Source organism: Moschus berezovskii, chromosome 14, assembly GCF_049115385.1.
Source record: "Moschus berezovskii isolate FMDL1 chromosome 14, NW_MosBer_1.0, whole genome shotgun sequence".
Lineage (NCBI taxonomy): Eukaryota > Metazoa > Chordata > Mammalia > Artiodactyla > Moschidae > Moschus > Moschus berezovskii.
In genome coordinates, this window is record NC_142473.1 from 33287512 (window position 1) to 33309055 (window position 21544).

Sequence of the window (21544 nt, forward strand, 5' to 3'; positions counted from 1 at the left end):
CTAGCTTTCCTCTCTAACATAGATTTTCCCCACCTTCTTATGGCTTCAGATGCCCGAGGGTCCTCAACTGCCAAGGCCTAGGTGCTGGCTGTCAGAGGCAAGAGAGACCAGCGTACGGTCTGGGCCCTATAGGACTTTTTTTGGGGGGACTCTGTGTGTCAGGGGGGTCAGGGCCGGTGTGGTGGGGTAGAATCCATGCTGACCTGTGTTGTGGCTGAAGACGTGGCACCGCCCCCCTTCCCCCCTCCACGGCCCCCATCGACCCCCAAACTCCTGAACTGCCTCCAGGTCTCCTTCAGCAGGAGCTTGCTGGGAGCCATGGTGCCATTGCTCCTTCCCTGAGAACACTGCTGCAGAATCCACTCCTTGCCCCTTTCTGCCCCGGCCTCCCCGCCTCACCTGTTTTCTGGTGTGTTCACAGGAGCTCTGGGGCCCCAGAAACATGGACACTCTCAATAGGAGCCAGGTGGGCCCTGGATGTAAGGCTCCGGGCCTGGTGCAGGTGAGAAAGTTCAGGGCCATGGGAAGAGGGAGGTCTGGTGGGGATAGGTCGGCTCCTCTCCCTCCCTGTGTTCCCAGCTCAAGGATTGAGAGCCACACTACCTCCATGCTCTGCCCCAGGTCCCCAGTCTATTCACAGCTAAGTCTTTAGCTGAATTAGGTTAATTGGTTCACCCAGAAAATACCCTTTGAAAGTCAGGAAGTGGTTTACAGATTGACTCGGAGCTGTATCTGTTTCCGCCCTGCCCTCTCTTGTAATTCAGTTTAACAGGGGCAAGCCGTGGCCAAGTGGATGGCCATGGACAAGTCTACAGGGATAAGTCTTGATTGGTCCCCTCTATAGCAACCTCCCCCCAACTCTTAGCAAGCACCTCCCAGTTCCCCTTACTTTCTCCTGGTTTCTGTCCTAATAGACAAAAGGGGCAGTTAAACCAAGACTTGAGATAAATCCAGTGGGACGAGTTAGTGGCCTAGATTCAGGTCTAATTACAATTTAACGGAATACTGCTCTGCACAAGATTTTGTGCTAAGTCTTTCGACACCTACAGAGCCCTTTAGAGAGGGCAGGTGCTGGAGATAGTGCTGGTGTGACTGGGATTAGGGTGGTAAGGTGCCAGCCTGGAGTCTCTCATGATGCTCATCCCCTACCTCCACCACCTGCAGAAAGGACCCTTGGACCTGATCGAAACAGGCAAAGGGCTGAAAGTGCAGACGGACAAACCCCATCTGGTGAGCCTGGGCAGCGGGCGGCTCAGCACGGCCATTACCCTTCTGCCGCTGGAGGAAGGTGAGTCTGGGGTGCATCCCACCTGCCACCCCTCCATCCTTACAGACATTCCTGCTTGGGAATCCAGGCATGCGGGGGCCCCTCTTGCTACCTGCTGGCAGTGTTCACCTCCCCCAAATGGGTGGCCCTCCCCGCCCCCCAGCTTGCTTCCCTTGTCTGTGCCTCCCAGACTAATCTGGCTCCATGACCGGGATTAAAGATCAGCTTAGAAATCAGGAGGAGAGCCCTGAAATAGGAGAGCTCATGGCTCTTGGCAACCAGTGTGGCCAAGAAGAAAGGGCGCTCTGCTCCAGGGCCATGCCTGGCCAGGGAGAAGGTGCTGGTGGAGCTGGAGAGATGGGCAAGATGGGCATGGGGCAGACCTCTGAGTTAGGCCCTGGCACAGCCCCCTCCACCTTGCAGCTTCTGCCCTTCCTGTCTCCTCTCCTGGCTGCACTTGTTGCCTGGGTGACACTACATTCCCCACATTCTCCAAATACCAGTCCAGGAGTTCTCTCCCTCCAGGGGCCAGGAGAGAGGGGGTGTGAGGAGGGCAAGGGTTGCAGGTGGCAGAAGGGAGGGAGAGGAGCAGGGAGGAAGAGCTGGAAGAAAAGATGGGGGAGGATAGGGAAGGAGAGAAGGGTCCTGGGGAGGGGGTCTTGCAGGGACTAAGGGACTTCTGCAGAAGAAGCTCCTACTAAGTATGCGGATCCTCTGTGCCCTCTGGGCCTTCCCGTTGCTGGGGCCCAGACGGACTTCTACCCCTCACTGTCTTCACCTGGCTCAGGGGCCCCACGGGGTGGACAGTGATTCTCCCTGGCGTAGGAGGTAGCAGTAGAGTCCCACCGTGGCCCTCCCAGCCCCTCTCTGCCTCCTCAGCCTGGACCGGCCCTCTGACAGTTGCCTCCTGTCTTCAGGGAGGACCGTGATCGGCTCTGCAGCCAGGGACATCTCACTGCAGGGTCCAGGCCTGGCTCCCGAGCACTGCTACATTGAGAACCTGCGGGGCACCCTCACCCTCTACCCCTGCGGCAATGCCTGCACGATTGATGGGCTCCCGGTCCGGCAGCCCACTCGGCTCACTCAGGGTAAGGTCTGAAGCCCTGAATCCAGGGAGCCTCTGTTTAAAAGCTTGTGCGTGACAGGTGCAGGAGAAGCCTGCTGTTTTGGTTGCCATGGTAACTGCCTGAGTGGCCAAGTTGGGGGTGGGGTGCTCAGGTGCATCTGGATCAGGTGCGTTTCAAAACCCCCCCTCAAGCATCCAGACCAGCTTTTCTCTGGTCGCCCCACCCTACCTTTCACACTGTAATGGGAAGAGAGAGAAGAGGTTCCATTGCCTGCTCTCGGAGGACACGGGAGCTGTGCGGCGTCGCTAATGGTTGTCAGGGGAGAAGAGCTGGAGCAGCAGCGAGGGGAACAATGGCATGGTTCCACGATGCCAAGAGGGAGGTGTTCTAAAAAGCCGTTGAGGTTGGGAGAGCAGGACAATGGGGATGGGCCAAGGGCAAAAAATCCGAGGAGATGCTTACTCCTGTTAAAACACTGTTGACAACAGCGTCTGGGTCACGAATGTCTTTACCACTCTGTTTCCCAAAGGCACAGGTCTCTCTGTGGTATAGTTCAGTTCAGTTCAGTTCAGTCGCTCAGTCGTGTCCGACTCTCCGCGACCCCATGAATCACAGCACGCCAGGCCTCCCTGTCCATCACCAACTCCCGGAGGTCACTCAAACTCATGTCCACAGAGTCGGTGATGCCATCCAGCCATCTCATTCTCCGTCGTCCCCTTCTCCTCCCGCCCTCAACCTTTCCCAGCATCAGAGTCTTTTCCAGTGAGTCAACTCGTCGCATGAGGTGGCCAAAGTATTGCAGTTTCAGCTTTAGCATCAGTCCCTCCAATGAACATCCAGGATTGATCTCCTTTAGAATGGACTGGTTGGATCTCCTTGCAGTATAAGGGACTCCCTCTGTGGTATAAGGGAGCTCTAAAAACTGGGCCTCCAATTACTATGATGACGAGGCAGGTAAGGAAGGGATTGGCCCAGGTAGCATTCTGATAGACCAGGTGTGTTTGCCCTGGGCATCCATATATACAGTGAAGCATTGTATTAGGGGGATGTGAAAAATGGGCTTGGGTAGCCGTAAAGGATGGGAGCTTTGGACTAAGCCTGGCTCTCAGCAGGAGGACCAATGTTCTGGCAGTGTTTTCTGGAGACTCTTACTGGCTTCCCAGATGGCTCAGTGGTAAAGACTATCCACCCACGGATGCAAGAGACGTGGGTTCCATCCCTGGGTCAGGAAGATCCCTTGGAGGAGGAAATGGCAACCTACTCTCGTATTCTTGCCTGAGAAATCCCTTGGACAGAGGAGCTTGGTGGGCTACAGTCCACGGGGTCGCAAAGAGTCAGACACAACTGGGCCACTAAGCACACTCACACCTCTTAGCGGCAAGAAGCTCCTTGGCAGTGGAAACCCCACTTGCTCCACTGTTTCCCTCTCTCCTGCTCTTCACACCCCTTGGGGTCTCTTCCTTCGAGGCTGACCCAGAAGACCTGCCCTTGGGTGTGTGATATGAGGGGACAGCTGACTCCAGCAGCAGCAGCAGCCAACAGGCCCTTGTCTCTTCCAGAGGGCCTGTTGTCTCTCCCTCTTATCTGACTCCAGCTAAGGAGGGACCCCTGTAAACTGGGGCTTTGGCTGTGCTGCCATCTGGCTCCAGACTGTGCTCTTCCATTCCAAAGGGAGCATTTTCCCCAAGATTTGGGTGCATGACAGTGAGACAGCAGAGCAGCGAGGAGAGGCAGGGGCAGAGTTCAGAGAAGGCTGGAAAAAGAGCCCACCCCCGAATCCCTCATGTTCCTGGGCAAGAACGCTCTGCCCCTGTGTGTTGTGAGCAGGGTGGAGGAACCCATGCTCTGCAGGTCTCTCCCGCCCGGTCTTTCCAGGGCAGCATTTAGCTCTGTGGGAAGAGGGAGGGCCTGGGCTGAGATGGAATTCTCAGGCATTTCCTGTGGCCCAAATGACCCTCAACTCTTCCCCAGTCAGAAGCCCACCCTGCCAAGTATGTATCCTCCCACTCTCTCCTGACCCTAAACCCCCTTCCCTTTCCCTGCCTCCCACCCCATAGCCGCCTTGTCTAGGCTAGCCTGTCTCAGAAGCTTGGCAGCCTGGGGAGGGGTAGGCAGAGGCACAAAGGAACGGGTGTTCTTCTCCCCAGCACTACCCCTCCCCTGGGCTCCAGGAGCTGAGGGTTTCCTTGTCTCATCTCTGGAGCAAGGCACCAAGCCCAGCCCTGCCTGGCCCCACTCCGGACATTCTTGGGAGTACGTTTCCCTGGAAACTGGGTGGCTCGGGGGTGCAAGTGCTATCTCTGTGTAACTGTGTAACTGGAGTGTGTTTATGTATCTCCGGATGTGTTTGTGACTCTGGACTTGTGTATCTCTGTGTTTGTGTCTTTCCCTGTGTTTATGGATCAGAGTGTTCAAGTGGGGGGCAGGGTGAACTCAGGGCTGGTGGCACCAAACCGTCCACGGGTGTGCTCCTGTGAAGACAGGAGAACTCACTGACCACTGGCCTATCTGTGGACATATGTGCAAGAGAACCATTTTCCCTGTCTTGTTCCCTCATCCAGCTTTGATGGGGGGGACCCCTCTTTGCAAAACCAGAGGACTACCTTAGAAATAACAAGGAGCCCTCTCTGACTGGGCCAGTCCTTGGCTGCATCATTCTGGGCACTGTGCCCAGCCATGGGCAGCTTGTAGAGGCACACGTCATAACGAGCAGAGTGGCAGTGACAGGCTCTTCGAGCAGGAATATGTCTGGGCCAGGGGCGGGGTGGGAGGGAAGTAGGCAGAAGACAGATGCCAACGCCAACTTGAGTGAAAGCTATGGCCATGGGGCCCTGACGGGAGGGAACGAGGAAGATTCTGCTTCCAGTCTTGTCCCTAGGTACCTTGGGACATCCCAGGAGGCCCTCTCTCTACAGAGCAAGAGGTGGATGGAGCTGGGAAGAGGACCAAGGAAATGAGGAGGAATCTCAATCTGGGTCAAGGCTGCCCCACCCTGAGACCACAGAGCCAGACCACATGAAAGATCCGGGAGGGGACCCAGTAGGGAAGGACCCAGAAAGCCATGCAGCATGGGGCCCAGGCTGTCTAGACAGAAGGTCCCCTACCCTCTCGGAGCCATTCGCTGCCAGCCCCTGCCTCTGAGCCTCCTCCGAGTCTCCTTCGCTCCCCAGGCCCCTTGCTGGTGGGTAGGGGCTTCTGGGAGGGCCAGCCCGGGAGGCTCCCTGGAATGCAGCTGGAGCCAGGATTCCTGAGTAATACAGCTGCCTCCCTCTGAGATCCAGGACGATGAACCGCTTCCTCTTCCACCCAGCTGTCAGTTAGTCCTTCTGTGAAATGGGAGGGAGGCCTCCCACAGACTGTCCTCTGTGATGAGACTGATAAAGATCTCAACTAATAAAGCTCAAAGGGAGGAGAGAAAAAGCAAAAGCTCCTAGTTCCCCACTTCTGTGTGCCTGCCTCCTGCCCTGTTTCTCCCTGGCAGTGTCCTCTGTGTCTGTCTGGGTCTGTCCAGCTGGCTGTCACAGTTTCCAGAACGATGAATCACATTTCCTGAGGTTTTTTTTCAAGCCTCCCCCTATTTTGCATTTGACCCTATATGGTTTTCCTTTTTCCTTCAGAAGGGGAATGAACTGCCTGTGCATATATGATTGTGTGCGTGTGTGTGCATGTGTGTGCGTGTGTGTGTGTGTGTGTAGTATGGCAGTGTGGGTAGGTGTTCAGCGAGGGTGGAAAAATTGTTTGATTGTTTCTCTAAGGAGGCTGACTTATTTTTTTTTAAGTTATGGAAGGAAATGGCTTTTGAAAAATATTTCTTTATTGGGACTTCCCTCGTGGTCTGGTGGTTAAAACTCTGTGCTCCCAATGCAGGGGTCCGGGGTGTGATCCCCGGTCAGGGAGCTAGATCCGGTGTGCTGCAACTAACACCTGGGGCCGTCAAATAAATAAATAAAAATATTTCAAAAATACTTATTTATGTGGCTACTCCAGGTCTCAGTTGCTGCATGTGGAATATAGTTCCCTGACCGGGGATTGAACCCAGGCCCCCTGCATTGGGAGTGTGGCGTCTTAGCCAGTGGACCACCAGGGAAGTCCAGGAGGTAGACTTTTGATTTCAGAGTCTCTCCAAGACTGAGTGAAAGGCTGTCTGTGCCTGAGTGAGTGTGGAACCAAGAGAAGGACTGGCGCCTGAGGGGGCTGTGTGCTGGAGAATAAATGTGAATGAGACACACTAACTGGGGTGTCTGTGTGATTCAGAGCGTGTGCAGTTGAGGGGTGTCTGGCTGAGCAGGTGTTGGTGTGTATTTGAGAGAAACTGTGTGGGGCTGTGTGAGCGCTGAGCATACAGAGGACGTCTGAGAGAACACAGCGTGTCCCGTAAAGTTCTGGTGTCCAGAGGCCAGGTCCTGAAATGTGAGGAATTTTCTGGGACTGAGGCTGGGTGGTGGTTACTTGCCTGGCCCAGAACCTCAGCATGGTCCCAGGGGCTCCAGAGGTGGTGGCACTCTTTCCAGATGGGAAGGCACCTCCTTGGGGGTGGGCGAGCTCTTTGCTGAAGCTCTTTGCACACTTGATTGCGGTTGGGAAGGGGTGAGTTGGCTTCTGGAGCCCGAGGAAATGGGCTGGCTTGGAAGAGGCAGTAGCTGGGTCCAGTTTGGGTCATGGGTAAGGTGAACTGCTAAGAGTGTGGGTGGGGGACGGGGGTGGGGCAGAGGAAGAGGTCTATAGGGTGGAGACAGGAGCTAGACTCAAGACTGTTCACAGGGCACTGCCTCGGCCTGAACTCCCGCGTGTCACCGTGGCAGACTGAGGGCCAGAACTGGACCCAGTGACCTGGCTGGATCCCTGGGACTTTCACTCTTCTCTCTAATGTATTGCTGTTCAGTCGCTCAGTCGTGTCCCACTGCGACCCCACGGTCTGCAGCACGCCAGAATTCCAGGTCCTTCACCATCTCCCGGAGTCTGCTCAAACTCAAGTCCATCCATTCGATGATGCCATCCAACCATCTCATCCTCTGTCGCCCCCTTCTCCTCTGCCCTCAATCTTTCCCAGCATCGGGGTCTTTTCCAGGGAGTCAGCGCTTCACATCAGGTGGCCAGAGTACTGGAGCTTCAGCATCAGTCCTGCCAATGAATATTCAGGGTTGATTTCCTTTAGGATTGACTGGCTTGAGGCTTCTCTCTAATCCGTGGAGCCGTGGAATGTCAGAGCTTAACCTCTGCTGTCACCGAGGCCAGCCTGCCCACGCCGACCTGGGGGCTGGCCTGGCCCCTTCCCGGCGTCTGTGACTTCTCACCGCAGAGGGCTCTCAGGGAGACCCCCGCTGCTCCTCACTTCTGCCTCCGCACCCTCTGACCCCCGCTGCTCCTCACTTCTGCCTCCGCACCCTCTGGCCTCTGTCTGGCCCGCGCCTCCCCTTCTCTCTGGCCGCTCTCGCGAACGCTTCCGCCGCGCCGCGCTTCTGCCCCCGGCCCGGGCCGCGGGACCCCGGGCGGGCTCGGTCGGCGCGTCCCCGCGCGCCCCGCCCCGCGCCCTCCAGCCCGCTCCCCTCCGCTGCTCCATCACTTCCTCTTCCCCTCCTCCTCTCCTTTGTCCCTCCCTCCTGGCTCCCTTCCCCCGCCGCCGCTGGCCGGCCCGCCCCTCCCCGGGCATTGGTGGCTGCTCGCCGCCTCGCTGCCTCGCCGCTCCGAGCCGGGAGCCGGCGGCCGGAGGTCGGCCCGCCCCCTCAAAGGCCCGGGGCGGGCCGGGGAGCTGGAGGCCCGGGGCTAGCGGGGGCGAGCCGTGCGGAGGTCCGAATTCGGTGGTGAGTCCGCAGCCCCCCGGCCGCCGCAGCCCCGGCAGCCCGGCGCGGAGCAGCTCGGGCTGGGAGGGGCGTGGAGGGGGTGGGGAGGCATGCCAGGCGGGGGATCGGGTCCCCAGCCCCACTTTGGGAGCCTGAGGCTGCGAGAGTCGGGTGTGTGTGTGTAAGACAGAGAGAGCCCTGATCATCTCCAAGTGGGGCGTCTGGGTTCGGGGTCACTCCTCAGCGGGGCAGGCTTCATCTTTCCCAACCCGCGCTCGGTGGTCCCCTCCGTGGGACCTGCCTCTCCATGGGGTGGAGGGTTCCTGGTTAGGACTAGGGGAGCCTGTCTTATGGCGAAGAGGGGTCTCTGATGGAGGGGGCCAAGGCCCTTTCTCTGGTCTTCCCCACACCCAGCCTCCTTTCGGCCAGTTCATTCTGTTTGTGTGGCCAGCAGGGCAGTGACTGTCGCTCTGAGTGTGTGAGCCTGTCTGCTGGTCTCTGGGTGCGTCTGTGTGTTTCCGAGTGTGTAGATGTGTGTGTGTGCAGTGTGCATCTCTCAGAGAAAGGATCCACCCTCTCCTTGGCCCCGTTTTTTCCCTCCAGATGTGCAGCTCCTGTACCCACCTGTACCCAGCTAGGCCCTGAGCCCCTTTGGGGAGGGGGGACAGGAACGCAACTTTGCTTGAATGAGGAGGGGTTCTGGGCTTTCCTGCATGGGCTGACCTTTGGCAGTGCAGGGCAGGAGTGAGCACAGAGGAGGTTTCTTCCCAGAAACAGGCTGACCAGGCCCCTGGGGGCACGGGACAAGAGTAGGGGCAATGCCTGGGGCCCCTGAGTGCAAATAGAAAGTTAATTTGGGCAGGAGCTGGGCTACAATCAGTCCTGCTGCCCTCCTGCCCACTCTATTAATACAGATCCAGCTCTGCTGCCTGGCATCACCTATTTATAGCCCGGGAGGCAGCATGGCCACACCCCTTGTATAGAGGAGGGTGAGGGGCAGAGGAGGGGACAGGGGACTTACAGCTAGAGGAGCCAGAGCTGAGGGTCCCTACCTACCTACAGCCTCCTTGGGTGGGCCTGGCACTGATGGGCTGGAATCCACCCAGACTCCCCAGTCCTTCCCAGCCTGGACTGTGTGGTCAGGCTCCTGAGCTGCCCCCCTCTGACTCCTAGGGTTGAGTGGGTCTGTCTAGACCCTGCGAACTCATCATTAATTAGCTTGTTAAATGGCTGGAAGGAGGGGGATGGGAATGGCAGGGTTCTGTCTGAAACAGCTGTGGTTGTAATTAGGTGGACGGTGTGGCTGGCTAATATTTATTCCAGTTATAATTACTCTGTGATCAGCTCCTCTGATTGGTGGCTTGGCAGGGAAGGCTCCCTCCTTTCCTAACCACCCATCAGCCTTTAGAATTGTTTGTGCCCGCCCGCCTGGGAGGGCCTGTGGGTATACCAACGAAGTGGGCGGTTTTGTCTACTATGTTATCTGCTGTGGGCTTTTTAGCCTGCTAGCCCCCCATCCATAGCAATACCCAGGATCCCCCCTGACAAGCTGCTGAGCTTCTCAGTGGGGGGCCCACCAAGGTACCCCACATGGCCCGGGATGCCCCATGCCCCTGTGGCCTGCCTGAGTTGAACTGTCTCAGCGTCCAGGAATGTAGAATTCCCTGCCAGTCTTAGCTCAGACTGGCATGAAGCTTGGGATGCCAAGTGGCAGCAGATTGGGTAGACAGGAGCCTGGGGCCAGGCGCCAAGGATGTGGACAGATTGGATGGGTGGGTGGTAGAGAGCACCAGGTCTCTGGCTTCTCCCAACAGAGCATCTTAGACAGAAGCGCTCCAGCCCCTGGTGTGGCGGGAAGAGGAATTCTGCCAGACAGGCTTAGGTGCTGTGGGCACACCTGTCGCCTTGCACACTCCCAGTGCCCCTGGCTACGTTTTCTGACTCCCCTATGCCCTCCCGCTTCCATGCACTCGCACTTCCTGGGCAGGATTGGGCTTGTGTCTACTGCCTGGGAATGTGCTTGGCTGAGGCTGGGCCCATTGGCCTAGGCTTGGCCACACTGTGGGAGAGTACACGGAGTGGGCCAGTGTCAGGCCACAGAATGCTTCGACAGAGGGAAGGAGGGTAGCAGTCTCTCTCGATGGTCAGAAAGGGTGGCTGGGGCATCTGACAGATCCATGGTGTGTTCCCCCATCTTCTATCTCAGAGCTTGTTTGTGATCCTGGATGTTGCCGCCTCTCAAACTGACCCTTCCACCCAAGTGGCAGATAGATGGATCATGAGTCCAGGTTGGGTGGGGGCATGTGGGGATCTGTGTTCTCTGGAGAACCTTCTCCATTAACAGAGCACTGGCATACACTGTCTCTTAACTCTGCAAGTCAGTGGTATCGTCCTCATTTTTCTGCTGAGAGAATTAGACTCAGGGAGGTGAAGTGACTTTCCCCGAAGATCTCACAGGTGGTAATGAAGAAAATTTAGGACTAGGACTTACAAGCCAGTGCTCTTTCCATTCGGCCATGTGCTGTGGAGCCAGGCTGGGGCCTCGGGCACGGGCTGAGTCGGGGTGGACCATGTGGCCGCTGGGAGTGCAGGTGGGGATGGCTCTTCGGAGCCTGGGGTGAGCCTGCCGGTGCTGCGGACTGAAGGCTGCCTCAGCCCTGCCTTGCCCCTCTGAGCGTGTGCTTTCTCTGCAGGCTGCATGTTGTGTCTGGGTCAGTCCACTTTCCTCCGCTTTAACCACCCAGCTGAAGCCAAGTGGATGAAGAGCATGATCCCGGCAGGGGGCCGGGCCCCTGGCCCCCCCTACGGTCCTGGCCCAGGTAGGTACCCAGTTGGGGCAGGTGGCTGGCTTGGTGGCACCCCATAGACAGTCCTCCCCCTTGCCCACTCCAGTCACACTTGTAGTGTCAGGGTGGGACAATACCCATGATCTGGGCTTGCTGCCACCTGCCATGGGCCGCTGGGGGAGAGTGCCAGGCAGTCTGGCCATGGGGAGAGATCCAAGAAGTGCTGCTTGGCTGGAACTGGGGAGAATCATGTGCCTGAGGGATGGGGGGCTCTGCCAGTCTGTGTCCCACTGCCCTGGACGGTGTTACCTCAGTGTCTGGGACCCTGACCCTCTTATGTCACCACCAGGGATCCTCACCCTTGAGGGTGGCCTGAGGGGGCAGAAGGAAGCATCAGATTGAGATGCTGTAAGCTCTGGGGGTGGGGTCCCACCTGCTTGTGATCGTGTCTTTGGGCTCTGCCCCACCCCCAGGCCATGCCATGCCATGCCAGCTGATGACTCAGTGGAGCAGCTGCACTTCGTGTGTGAATTATTGATCCCCAGAGGAGAGTCAGTGATTGTCCCAGGGAACCAGCACAGCCCCCGCCTCAGCCCAGCTGCCTTGGGGGTGGGGTGCAGACCAGGAGGCTGCCCATAGGCCTGCCACCCCAGACTTTGCACAGGCATTCAGATGGCTGTGGGGTGACAGGGGTCATCATGGTACTGGGACAGGTGGACGCATGTGTGTCAGGTACATCTAGTGGGCTGGCATCAGTGGTTTCAATGCATTGCTTGGGGATCTGAGGAAAGATGGGTGGTCACTAGGATCACCAGTATCCATGGCAACCCCTCTGCCTTGGTCCCACACAGCCCCCATAATTTTGGACCAGACTCAGGCTTGCAGAGGCTTTCCCTTCTCTGCCTCCTGTATACTAGGCCCTTGTGGGCTCAGAAGCCTGGGTTCCCAGTCCACTCCCTGGGTAGCTCTACCCTACCTTAGATTGATGCCACTCCCTCAGCTGTTTGGGGCAGTGGTTCCAGAGACTCATGGTTGGTTGACGAGGGCTGGGGCAGGGCAAAAGCAGGCTCCTGCTGGTGTGGCTTAATGGTCTAATTGGAGGCCCTGAGCTGCATCTAGTTGCTGGCCAGCCTGGCTTCCAGGAACTGGCCTTCAGGGCCAGGCCCCTCCCTCGCCTCTGATTGGATAAAGTGCTGCTGCACACACTGTTACCCAGCCCTGAAGGCTATGTGTGTGTTTTTTCTCCTGGGTCTCGGCTACATGTTGGGAGGCGCTAACGTCCTAATAAATGGGGACCCCCTGGAACTTTTGGCCCGCTCCCTAGCATGCCCCGCTGCTCTTTGTAGAAGGCGTGCCTGCCCTTTCTGAAGGAGAGGTCAAGAAGGTTGGGGAAACTAACACAGGGAGGAACCTAGAAGTGCCCGGCACTGTTGCCAGCTCTGTCCTAAGTCGTAAAATGTGAGAGCCAGAAGAGCCCTCTTCCTTTAAAGAGGGCAGAACCAAGGGCAGGCGATTTGGGGAAGGTGGTGCAGCAGCGATCAGTGGCAGAGCTGGCCCCAGGACCTCCGGACTGCTTTTCCAGGGCCTTGGCAGCCCCGCCTTGCTAGCAGGAGGTGGGGAGCGCTGGCTCTTGTGTATATGCAGCTTGCTAGGGCCCAGGAGGTGAAGAGCCTGAGGCTGTTTGCATTCCCTTCACAGAATCAGAAAGCCTGGTGAATGGGAACCACACCCCGCAGCCTGCAACCCGGAGACCCTCTGCCTGTGGCAGCCACAGTTCCCTGGTGAGCTCTATTGAGAAGGACCTGCAGGAAATCATGGACTCACTGGTGCTAGAGGAGCCTGGAGCTGCTGGCAAGAAGCCTGCCGCAACGTCCCCACTGTCACCAATGGCCAATGGCGGACGCTACCTGCTGTCCCCCCCAACCAGCCCAGGTGCCATGTCTGTGGGCTCCAGCTATGAGAACACCTCTCCGGCCTTCTCTCCACTCTCCTCGCCAGCCAGTAGTGGGAGCTGTGCCAGCCACTCACCCAGTGGGCAGGAACCAGCACCTTCCCTGCCCCCCCTGGTGCCCGCCCGGTCCTCCAGCTACCATCTGGCCCTGCAGCCCCCACAGTCCCGACCGAGTGGCGCTCGCCCCTCTGAGAGCCCCCGGCTGGGCAGGAAGGGGGGTCACGAGAGGCCTCCCAGCCCTGGTCTCCGAGGTCTGCTGACAGACAGCCCTGCAGCCACCGTCCTGGCTGAGGCCCGCAGAGCCACCGAGAGCCCCCGGCCGGGTGGGCAGCTGCCTGTGGTGGCGATCAGCCTGAGTGAATACCCGGCTTCCGGTGCCCGGGGCCCACCAACCAGCATTCCTGGAAGCCCCAAGTTCCAGCCGCCAGTCCCTGCTCCCCGAAACAAGATTGGCACGCTCCAGGACCGCCCTCCCAGCCCTTTCCGGGAGCCGCCAGGCGCTGAGCGGGTGCTGACCACCAGCCCTTCACGCCAGTTGGTGGGCCGAACATTTTCGGATGGCTCAGCCACCCGCACGCTGCAGCCTCCAGAGAGCCCCCGCCTAGGCCGGCGGGGCCTGGACAGCATGAGAGAACTGCCTCCCTTGAGCCCATCTCTGTCCCGCAGGGCTCTCTCCCCTGTGCCCGCCCGGACCGCCCCAGATCCCAAACTAACCAGGGAAGTGGCAGAGAGCCCCCGCCCCCGGCGCTGGGCAGCCCACGGGGCTTCACCGGAGGACTTCTCCCTGACGCTGGGAGCCCGGGGCCGTAGGACACGGAGCCCCTCGCCCACACTCGGGGAGTCCCTAGCACCCCGCAAAGGCAGCTTCAGTGGCAGGCTAAGCCCGGCTTACAGTCTGGGCTCCTTGACTGGGGCTTCACCCCGCCAGAGCCCCCGCGCCCAGAGGAAGCTCTCCAGCGGGGACCTGCGGGTGCCTGTCACCCGGGAGCGGAAAAACAGCATCACAGAGATCAGTGACAATGAGGACGACCTCCTGGAGTACCACCGGCGGCAGCGCCAAGAGCGGCTTCGGGAGCAGGAGATGGAGAGGCTGGTGAGCGCATGCCAGGGAGGCTGTGGGCATCGCAACAGGGGCTCTGCCAGGGTGTGGGTGGGCCAGCTGGCAAGGAGGGAGGGGCGCGTGGACAGAGCCTGGGCTTCCCAGGCTTCTCCACTTCCAGGATACACTGCAGTGACCTGGATGCCAAAGCTTTGGTCCCCTGAAGAACTTCCTTTGAAGTCCCTAAGGCCTTACTTCAAATGCATGCTAATTTTGCATTTATTCTGTAACACAGTGTTTGTTTTCATGTATAAGTTAACGTTTCACATGATTTATTGGAATACAGGGAAGCTCACACCATATTTAGGATGAAGCTTTGTACCTTTCAGTTTGAGAACGCAGGGCTTAATGACTAGAAGGTTGAAGCTCAGAGAGGGGAGTGGATTTGTTCAAGGTCACACAGCACATCCTGGGAGAACTGGACTTGGAACCCATACCTCCTGTCTTTCTGTCCTGTCTTCTCCAGGCTTCTTTAAAAAAGCCTCTGGTCCTTCTTGCTTGCTTCCCTTTGTTGACGTGGTTGTTTAGTCGCTCAGTCATGTCGGCTCTTTATGACCCCATGGACTGTAGCCCGCCAGACTACCTGTCCGTGGAATTTTCCAGGCAGAAGTACTGGAGTGGGTTGCCATTTGTTCCTCTTTGGCCTCTCAGTGGGTGGGAGCTGCTCACCTTGGCCTGTGCAGGATCATCTGGAGATGGGGGAGGAGAAAACACGATAGGCAGCCTGGCTGGTCTGTGGCCAGTCTGTGTGATAGTAATTGTGTGTGTGTGTGCCCGTGCACGCACACGCACGCATGGATGTATTTGGGGGCCGGGTGTGGCTCTGGGCAGCTGTCCTGGAGATGGCATCTGAGCTGGGTGGGGGCTGGGATTCCCCAGATAGCGCAGGGAGCTTGGGGGCTCTGGCTGGCGTCTATACCCTGGAGCACAGGCACAGGGAAATAGCTTCTGCCCTTTCTCCCTTGGGAGCAGGAGAGCAGAGTCCCTGGGGGCCCCGGGACCCAAGGATTGGCTTAAGGAGGAAAGTCAGAACAGAGAAGGTTTGTCTGGAGCCCTTTTGGAAGAAAGAGGCTGGGACAGCTTTGGGTGAGGTGAGGGTGTGGGACAGCGTGTGTGTTGGGGGTGGGGGTCAGGGAAGGACGAGGTAGGGCCCCCCAGTCTCTTCCACGGACATATCTTCTATGTTTTTGCCTTGGCCTAGACAAGAATGCTTGACCCGCCCTGGGGTCTCATCCTGGAGGCGGGGACAATGAACCTGGCACAGGCAGAGTGGTGGGCCCAGCCTCCGTCAACTCCACTCAGCCTTTCCACCATCGCCCCCACCCCACCCCACCCCCAGGTGCCTCACCAGCCCTGACCTGCCCCACCTGCCACTTTAAATCTCAGAGGCTGCCTGCCCTGCTCCTCCCACCTCAACCAGGCTGCTTATCTGTGTCCTGGGGCAGGGGCGGGGGCACTAACCCAGCCTCCTGGGTGCTGAGACTCTGTTCCTGGTTTTCGTGCCATGGAACTGGGCAAGCAGCAGGAGGGAAGCTGGGTAAGTGTCTGGGGGGGGGTCCTGACCAAACCGTGGTGAGAGATGCCAGGGAGTCAAGGGAGCCTGGGGGAGGCTCCAAGTCTGGGGTGTAATGAGTGGGAGATGGGGCATGCCTGTACTGTCCCGTCTTCACCTCCAAGGCCCCTGGGAGGTGTCTGGGTGGGCTTTGTACAGGGACGGGGCAGATGGAGTGGCTGGGCCAGGTACCTGGGCAGCAACCCACCATGCTGGCAGGGAGCCAAGAGCTGCCAGAAGGTGACGGGGAGCTGAGACGGGAGTGAGGACCGCAGCAGGGCGTCCATGCACCGAGCGCCTCGCCGTGTGAACCTGTGTCAGGTTCCTGTGGGCCGCCGAGTCCGTGTTCCAGCCCCGTCTGTGTGGGTGCCCACCTGTCTATGTGCTAGACTATGTTTATCCGTGTGAGTGTGTGCCAGTGTGCGTCCGTGCGTGTCAGGGCTGGTGTCTGTGTGTGTACCTGCCTGTTTCTGCAGGCCGGGGCTCGTGCTGTGTCCTTGTGTGTCAGTGCTGCTGTGGTGGGGTGTCTCTGTGGGTCCTGGTGTCTTTGGATAAACGTGTATCCGTGTCAGCATGAACACCTGAATTCTCACCGCGTGAGAATGTGCTCACCAGCGTGCGCTCCTGAGTGTGTCCCTGTGTGTCCACAGGGAATCGTACCTTGGGGCAGAATGAGAAGGGAGACAGGAAGGCAGGAGGCGCTGGTCACCTGGGCTGGGGTCACACAGCCTGGTTCCCCCCGCCTGCCTCGGGGGCACCCGCCCTACCTCCATCTGCCTCCCCAGACCTTGGGGCCAGGGCCCTCCTGACTTGATTCTGAGTCTGAGCTCCTGACACGATGCCGAGCCTGGTTCTAGGCAGCCTCCTGGCCCCAGGACCGTCCGCTTATGCCCTGCTCTGTCTGCCCTCCCAGGAACGCCAGCGCCTGGAGACCATCCTGAACCTGTGCGCCGAGTACAGCCGGGCTGACGGGGGACCCGAGGCCGGGGAGCTGCCCAGCATAGGGGAGGCGGCTGCAGCCCTGGCCCTGGCCGGCCGGAGGCCCTCACGAGGCCTCGCAGCGGGCACTGGCGCCCCTGGGCGCGGCAGCGAGGAGCCTGGAGGCGCCGCCCAGCGCCTGTGGGAGAGTGTGGAGCGCTCGGAGGAGGAGAATCTCAAGGAGGAGTGCAGCAGCACTGAGAGCACCCAGCAGGAGGTACCCAGCGGGGGCTCGGGGGGCGTGGGGCCGGGGGCGGGGTCCGTGGCCGGGGGCGGGGTCCGTGGCCGGGGCCGGGGGCCTGTGGCCAGGGGCTGGGGCGCGGGACCCGGGGCTGGGGCGCGGGGTCTGTGGCCGAGGGCCGAGGAAGCAGGCACGCAGTGGCTACCAAGGCCCTGCGAGGGGGCAGTAACGGAAGTTTGGGACACCTAGGGCTGAGAGGTGTAGAAATGAGGAGGCAAGGAAGAGGGGGAGGTGCTGATAAGTTTCCCAAGCTATAAATATGCTTTATGACCTACCTTTCCTTGCGGCCCCACCCAGGCCTGGCTCTCAGCGGTGAGTCCTTATTCCTTGCAGCAGAGCCGTGTTGCTCTCCTTGTAGGGAGGGGAATTTCCTCCTCTCAGTCCAGCTGCTCCTTCTGAGTGTCCTGAGACACGGCGATCCATTTTCTTAGTCTCGTCCTGGGAGGCTCTAGGCTCCCCCAGGCTGACAGCCCCCCTCCCCTCTAGCACGAGGATGCCCCCGGCGCCAAGCTCCAGGGAGAGGTGCTGGCCCTGGAAGAGGAGCGGGCTCAGGTGCTCGGGCGAGTAGAGCAGCTCAAAGTCCGGGTGAAGGAGCTGGAGCAGCAGCTGCAGGAGTCGGCCCGAGAGGTGAGAGCAAGGGCCCTGGGCGGGACTCCTCCCAGGCTGGGTGATCACCCTAAGCATGGCCTGAGCTGCCCTGAGTGGCCTTGACACAGACCCTGCTGTGGCCTGCAGGCTGAAATGGAGCGGGCGCTGCTGCAGGGGGAGAGGGAGGCCGAGCGGGCGCTGCTGCAGAAAGAGCAGAAGGCGGTGGACCAGCTGCAGGAGAAGCTGGTGACCTTGGAGACGAACATCCAGAAGGAGAGGGACAAGGTAACCCACAACCTGGCCTGGGAGAGGAGGAGAGGTGCCCTTTACCCCTTACCTCATCGTCCATCCCGCAGGGGCAGGGGGCCTGCCTTGTCCTCGGTGGAAAGTACCAGCGTGGAGGGTGCTGCCAGGGTCTGGGCTGGTGTCTGGGGTCTCCTCTGCCTGGGTTTCTGTTCTACCTTTGGGTGCCTGGGTGCCTGCCATTCTGGGCCCTCCGTGCCCCTTCTTGGAAGTGTTGAAGCCCCCTCTTGGGTGGTGAGCACTGCCCAGGGGACCGGTGCTGGGGAGTGATTCAGGTCCAGTCCCTGCATTGGAGGACATCCTCTCCAAGCAGGGCTCTGGGATTCAGGACGTGAACTTTGGGAGATTGCCCTCGAGTCTCTGCTTCCCCTGAGCCTTCAGGATCTGCAGCCTCCCATCCCAGGGGATCCCAGCTCCTGCCCCTGCCCCTTTCAGATTTCCTACCAGCCTGCAGGGGCCGCTCCGTCCCACAGGGGCCATGCCAGCCACTCCCAAGATGCCCAACAACGTGCCAAAAGCTCCGAAGTGGAGAGGGGCCACCTCTTTCTGGACTTGACAGTATTTTTCCAAGAATTAATTTTCCTTCTGGATTTTTTGGAGAGTGTCTTCGTCCTGCCCCTCAATTTTAAAGCTCTTAAAAATTCTTTGACCCTCCCATCCTTTTTTAATTTTTTGAGCCTTGGCTCTGGCCCCCAAAACCACACTCCCAAATTCTGTGCCAAATTAACTCCACGCTTACCAACCAGGCCTGCACTAACGCCCTTTCTAATCACTGTCCTGGGCTCTCCGCATGCCCCTAACTGCCAGTGCCACCCACCCAGGCAGGGCTGAGCCGTGCCTGCTTTTGCACTAACTCCATGGGCACCTGTGTGCCCTTGGCCTCTCCAGTCTAATGTTGCCTCCTTCCTTTCTTGGTGTGGGACCCCAGGGTTTTGATCAGAAAGGAACGGACAGCGGGTGCAGCTGAATTTTCTCAAGGGGGCATTGGCAGGAGGGGTCCAAGACTGGGGGAGGTTGGCTTGGCTGAGGATCCTCTTGGCCTGAAGACCTCTTCTCAGTTGGAAAAGCCAGGGTGTGGCCTCCATAGCCTGTTGGCAGTTTCCTGCACAGAGGAGAGGCAGGCTGAGCTCCAGCCATCGTCTGCCTTCCCTCCTGAGCAGAGGGGTAAGGAGGTCAGTGGTGGTGGCATGGCCGGGGAAGGCGTGAACAGGGGCTCTCTGCCACCCAGTGGCTACCCTTCTGAGTTTTCCTCTGGGGTTTCCCAACTGCAGATACTCCAGCCAGAGGGTGAGAAGAAGGGGTAGGCCTCTTCCCTATAGGGCATGTAGGCTGAGTCCAAGCCTGGGGAAGTGCTTGGCTCTCAGAAACTGGCCTGATCATGTCCCCCTCTCCTGGATGGGGATGGGGACGTCATGGAATGGAGGGGTGGGTAGAGGGAACAGGAGGACTCCGGGGTGATGCTCAGCATTTTAGCAGGAACCTGCCTAGCCTCATTTCTCATTGCCCTGGCATTGCCTGGAGGTGTGGACTTTGCCTTCTCTCTGGGCCCAGTTATTTGAGGTGGTGGTGGTGATGGAGATGGTGGTGGCTATGGTGGCAGCAATGGAGAAGTTTCCCTTAGCTGCCGCACCCCCCCAACCCCCCGCCAGCCCATGGCCCCACTCTGGCTTTGGAATCCGTAATCACAGTCTCTCCTCTGCCTGTCCTTCTGAGGGGGTGACTCACCATCCCCTCCCCTCATCCCCCTTCCCGCCCTCAGAGGTGTCATCTCACCCCAGACAGAGCCATCCACCTCCTCTCTGTACCCACTCCTGGGGCTCCTATTACCATGGCGACGGCCTGAACTAATTGCAACCCTCATCCTGCATAAGTTCAGGCTGCAGAGCCAGCGCCCCACCCCCACTCTGGGCAGGAGTTGGGGAGGCCAAGGGGGTTGGGTTGGGGTCCCCTCCACTGCACTGCCATAGCTTTAACATCCTCGGCTCGCAATTCACACCCAACCCCTGGATTTAACCCTCACCAATTCTACCCTTTGTTTCCAGGGCTAAATTTTGGTCTCTGGGCAAGTGGGAGAAGGGGAGGGGCAGGAGCTGGCGGCTCTGGGTTTGTGATGTGGAACCAGCTTTGGCTTTGAGCGGTTTGGAGAGAAAACAGAGGACCTCTTCGTAGGACCCAGCCCCCAAACCTCTCTAGTTCAGGGGACTCCAAGAGACCAACATTTCTGCCCCGACCCACACCCTTGCTTCGGACACCGTCGCCTGCACCCGAGTCCCGTCTCGCACCCCTGCTGCTTGCCTTTCCCAGTCTGCACCTCCTCCTCCGGGCTGTCTCCTCTTGCGGTCCTGCTGCTTTTACCCGCCGCCCGCCCCGCGCCCCCGCCCGCGCCGCCGCGGCCCCGGGCCGGAGTTGAGGAGTGTGTGTTTTGTTTCTCCCCTGTGCCCGCCCCCTCCGCCTCCGGCGACCAGGAGAGGGCGGAGCTGGCCGCGGGACGGAGGCACCTGGAGGCCCGCCAGGCGCTCTACGCCGAGCTCCAGACGCAGCTCGATAACTGCCCCGAGTCAGTGCGGGAACAGTTACAGGAGCAGCTGAGAAGGGTCAGTTTCACCAGCCCCCCTCCCCGCCCCCGAGGGCCGCCCGCCCGGAAGAGAGGAGCGGTGGGCCGGGAGCGCCCGGGCCCTGCAGTACCTGCCGGACGCCAGGGTCGGTGCTGTGGCTTGGAGGGGACAGGGAAGGATGGGGGGGTTGGGGATGGAGGTTCTCCTTTCTGCTGCTGCAGGCCGCGCTGCCCGGGAAAGCGGCAGGGCCGAGCGGAGGAAAGGGGGCAGGGTGCGGGCAGGGCCCCTCCTCCGTTCCCCCGGGTCCAGCCCCCAGAGCGCTCGCCTCTGTGGCCTGGCCTTCCAGGCGCAGAGTGGGATCGTGAGCACTACCCGACCCCCTTTGTCACTGTCATTCAAGGAGGCCGAGGCCCTGGAGACGGAGACGAAGCTCTTCGAGGACTTGGAGTTCCAGCAGCTGGAGCGGGAGAGCCGCGTGGAGGAGGAGCGCGAGCTGGCGGGCCAGGGGCTGCTCCGGAGCAAGGCCGAACTGCTCCGCAGCATCGCCAAGAGGAAGGTGCGCCCGCCCCATCCCGGGCAGTGCCGGCTTGACCTCACCTGGCTGAGCCTCGGTCTCATCATCTGTAAAACAGGAACAATAACAGGCTGTTGTGAGCATTAAAGGAGGTGATGTATGTGGAAACAGCATAGGATGTGATCATAGCAAGCACTCAGGGAACAACAGTAGCCATTGTTTAGAAGCTCTGACACCCCTCCCCCCACCCCACCCCACCCCCCACCCGCAAACCCCGTCCTCCAGTGGAAGGTGGATGGGGCTCACACTCGGAGCTGGGCGCTGGCTGGCCCGGGAAATGAGAGATGGAGATGGAGGAGGAGGCTGTGGAGGAGGCTTGCCCCTTGTGGAGCTCTCTGTCCGATGCTGAAGTGCTGGGACACAGACCTGAGATATGGATATTAGAGCTAGCCCGGGGTTCCAGAAAGGCATCACTTGGGTTCCAGTCACAGCTCAGCCCTGGTTCAGCTGAGCTGTGAAACAAGGGGATTGGGTATCGGATCTATCTTGGTCAAGTCTGGTGCTTTAGGTGCTGTAAAATTGGCTCCTGATCTCAGTCAGACCCAGGGTGATGGGTGAGGATGTGTTAAGCAAGAGTTAGGAAGATGTGGGTGAGGAGACAGGGTCGGTGGCCCAGGTGTGTTTGTGTGTACATAATGTGTACATGTGCACTCTGCCAGGCTGGAGGGAGCAGGTGGGAGGTGAATGCAGTGAGATTGGGGAAGGGTGTCAAAAAGTGGGGCTTGATGGCTAGTCTGAGTTTGGGGGTAAGGGGGGGAGTCACTGAACTTCCCCCTGAGTCCAGATCCCTTGCTTCTCTCCCT

General features: G+C 59.4%; 1 protein-coding gene and 1 long non-coding RNA gene across 2 annotated transcripts in view; one reads left to right on the top strand and one right to left on the bottom strand.

The window, feature by feature from the left end:
* Nucleotides 1–21544, top strand: part of PHLDB1 (pleckstrin homology like domain family B member 1) — a 49934-nt gene that overhangs the window by 5675 nt on the left and 22715 nt on the right. The window contains 11 exon segments of the mRNA XM_088842969.1: nt 422–502; nt 1165–1288; nt 2185–2355; nt 10808–10933; nt 12599–13944; nt 16416–16697; nt 17208–17348; nt 17457–17594; nt 20078–20224; nt 20226–20312; nt 20568–20723. Coding sequence (XP_088699095.1) covers nt 443–502; nt 1165–1288; nt 2185–2355; nt 10808–10933; nt 12599–13944; nt 16416–16697; nt 17208–17348; nt 17457–17594; nt 20078–20224; nt 20226–20312; nt 20568–20723 — 2778 coding nt within the window. The 5' untranslated portion in view covers nt 422–442.
* Nucleotides 14463–18182, bottom strand: LOC148775561 (uncharacterized). Its single transcript, XR_016038983.1, has 3 exons — nt 17647–18182; nt 16997–17125; nt 14463–14639 (listed from the first exon to the last, which is right to left on the bottom strand). It is a non-coding gene; the product is annotated as an uncharacterized LOC148775561 (long non-coding RNA).